The following is a 3,179-nucleotide window of genomic DNA, read 5'->3' as shown; positions in this document are numbered from 1 at the left end:
ACAATATGCATTTTTTCATGTGCCTCAGCTTTCTTTTATAATCTTTAAGCTAGCTCTTCAATGCCCTACTTCTTTACAAGGGAATAATTGTCTTACATATCTAGGAAGATAATTAAAAAAGGAACATGCGGCTACGCCCGAAATACACAAGGGCAAAAGAAGAAGGAAGACACATTCAACGATCTGGCTCGCCGATCTCTACTTTCTTGATGCGCTACAGGTCGCGGGGACTAGTTCTCGCAGCGAGCGGCGATGATCAGTTTCATCAGTTTCATGTCCTTAATATGCTTCTCGGCAGCATCCATGAATTCCTCCACCAGCCTTTCGCGCTCGATGTGGAGCACGACATTCTCGTCCATAAATTTCTTGACAATGATGCCCGTCCTCTTCAACAAGGCAGCAATCTCCTCCGCCTGCTTCGGCCTTCAGGCGATCTTCGCCCTCAGCAGGTCGCACTTGGCCCAGAGCTTCACACTGCCCTCCCGTAGTTGTCGGATGACGCTAGTAGCGTGTTCAAATGAGGCATTCATCTCATCCTGCAGCTTCATCCAGCTGGAGATCTGATCCATCTGGCTATGGACGATCCCATGCATGCGCCTGTAAGAGTCCTCGCCTGCCCGCGAGACATTTTCCTAGGCCGCCGCGGTGCGAGAGAACATCTCTGCTGCATTCGCGGCACGGCGGGACATATTTGCTGCTTCCGTGGCTCGGCCGGACCAGTCTGCTGCATCGACGGTGCGGCGGGACCTCCGTGCTGCTACTGCCACGCGGCGAGACATGTCGGCCGCTTTCACGACGAGGCGAGACATCTCTCGTGCTTCCGCTTCCATGCTCGCCTCTCCCTGGTGGTAATCTCTCGACCCAGAACTCACGCTGGCCATGGCAAACGCAAGGGAACGATGCTGAATGACTTGTTTGCTTTTGTGGATGAGGAGTTGAGGAGGAATGTGCAGTCATCTTGGCATAGTAGTATTTATAACCGAGTACTAATACGCTCCTAAGTGGGAAACTGTTTAGGTTGTGATCGGTGTGAACAGGTTTGTAATTAAATATATCGGTGTGATCGGTGTGAATAGGAGTAGTAATTTGGAATGTGACGAGACGCAAGCTCAAAATTTATTGACGGTTCTAGTTTCGAAGTGCGGCACTATTCCCGGATGGCGTAACGTGGGCACGTGTTCTCGGCCGTGGTGTAGCTGTTTTGTAATATGCCATGGTACTTCTTTTTCTACTGCTGTGTACGTGCAATAACTAGCACCGTCGGATACATATCTTACGGTTATTGGGGCGTTCGACAGGAATAGCCTCGTGGCGATCTATAGACTAGTCTTTTTTTCACACGCATTACATCGACACATATCATCTCTCTCCCTCTTTCCCACGCACACGCCTAGTCTCTCGGGACTTCTCGCACGCACCATCTCTAGCTCCCTAGGTTGATGCCACCCACATACACTTGTACTCTGAGTTTAGCACGTTATACACGAAGAGAAGAGGTGCACGCACACACTCGTCCTCTCCCACACACGCCTCTGTAGCTACGAATTGTAGTGTTCTCAACCATCCGATTGGCTCTATCATAGGTTCCTGTTGCTTCTTGGCCTTGAGATTGAGAAGTTTAAAACGCGGAGGCTAAGATAGAGGCGCGAGATTTTGGTTAATGTGCGGGTGGCACACGGCACCAACACGATACGAGCTTCGTCTACCTGGTGCGTAGTCGGGTGAGTACTACTAGTAGTAGTACTACTTTGATGTGTGGCGTCAACTCGCACAAGTATGTAACACTTCCTGAACAAACAAGCATATAAGCTGCTTATACTTCTTACCCAAAGGATCTTTATATCCAACACACACAAAATATCCGTTCGACTGTTGGAAATTACTTTAACTACTGATCTGATGTCGAAGTAATTGTTGCGTCGCCACCAAAACTCACCATCTCTTAAGCTAAAGTAGACCGAGCTAACCCCTATATTAGCATATTACTAAGATAAATAGAAGGCACTGTAGAATCATTTAGGAGGTGAGCTTGTCAATCTGAATGTGGAGGGACACCTTCCTCGACAACCCAGCCCCGACCAGTAGCTTGGGCGGAACTGTGAAGAAGGTCAGCTCCTTCACGGCGACGTCGCCGGGATCCTTGCTGCTTGTCACCTCGATTACCACCTTTACGGCATCGGTCCTGCCTTTGGGCTCCCCCGACGAGCCGTTCGCCCACAACTTGGCCACGTAGTGCGGCAGTGGGGACGCCCCCGCTCTGATGCTGACGACCGACACGGCGATAGGCGCGCCGATGTCGAGCACGCGCCCGACCAAGAAAAACGCACACCCGTCCTCCTCCGCGAATAGCAAGAGCCGTGGCTCCGACGCTGGCACTTGCAGCTGGAGCACCTTGCCATACTGGATCTTGTGCACGGGCATGGGATGCACGGTGCTGATGTGGTGGGAGAGCGCCGGCGGCGGGCCTTCATAGCCGCATACGGGCATGGGGCATTCGCAGGGCGCGAGCGGACACACGCTTTGGTGATCGGCGAGCTTGTGGTAAGTGACGTAGAGCCCACAAACTTCGTGCGGGCACTCCCCCCTCACCGAGGAGAGGACGGCGTCCATCGCCGTGTTCCGCACGTCGAAGCCGCCGCCGCGCTCGCACTTATGGCACTGCTGCTGGTTCCCGAGGCGCTCGCTGCGGCAGTCTGCGCAGGCCAGGTGCCCTCCCTTGCACTACACAAATCAATCGAACAACACATCAATAAAGAAACCTGCACCTTTCTCGATCAGCTGAACGGACGAGGTGTATTCGAACCTCATACACTGGAGGCTTCAAGGGGCGGAGGCACAAGGGGCAGTGGAGCAAGGTGAGGTCCATAGAGACCATAGAGAGCTCCATGGCCGGGTCCTGTTCCGTCGGCATGCTCTCGCCCTCCTCATGCACAACCATCTCTCGCTTTAGGGACGGGGAATTACAAAGTTTTACCATCACATATTCATACTACTTCAAGGTGCGTTAAATCAACACATGCAAGTATCAAAAGGAAAGTCACGGCATGCATGCATGCATTGTAATTAATGCATCGGTAAACGCAAATTATTGAAATATATCGAGTGCACTGCTCTGATGTGTCGCGTCAACTCGTACAACAAGTTGAAGTTTGATTACAACGCCCTCTCCCTCGCCCATG

General features: G+C 52.0%; 1 protein-coding gene across 1 annotated transcript; it reads right to left on the bottom strand.

The window, feature by feature from the left end:
* Positions 1-2,016: 2,016 nt before the first annotated feature.
* LOC120963952 (E3 ubiquitin-protein ligase SINA-like 4) lies at positions 2,017-2,938 on the bottom strand. Its single transcript, XM_073498626.1, has 2 exons — positions 2,873-2,938; positions 2,017-2,721 (listed from the first exon to the last, which is right to left on the bottom strand). The coding sequence occupies exons 1-2, from the start codon at positions 2,936-2,938 to the stop codon at positions 2,017-2,019; spliced, it is 771 nt and encodes a 256-aa protein (XP_073354727.1).
* Positions 2,939-3,179: the final 241 nt, after the last annotated feature.

The sequence above is a fragment of the Aegilops tauschii genome, chromosome 5, assembly GCF_002575655.3.
Source record: "Aegilops tauschii subsp. strangulata cultivar AL8/78 chromosome 5, Aet v6.0, whole genome shotgun sequence".
Lineage (NCBI taxonomy): Eukaryota > Viridiplantae > Streptophyta > Magnoliopsida > Poales > Poaceae > Aegilops > Aegilops tauschii.
Note: the sequence above shows the minus strand (reverse complement) of the source record. Positions and strands in the feature narration are given on the sequence as shown.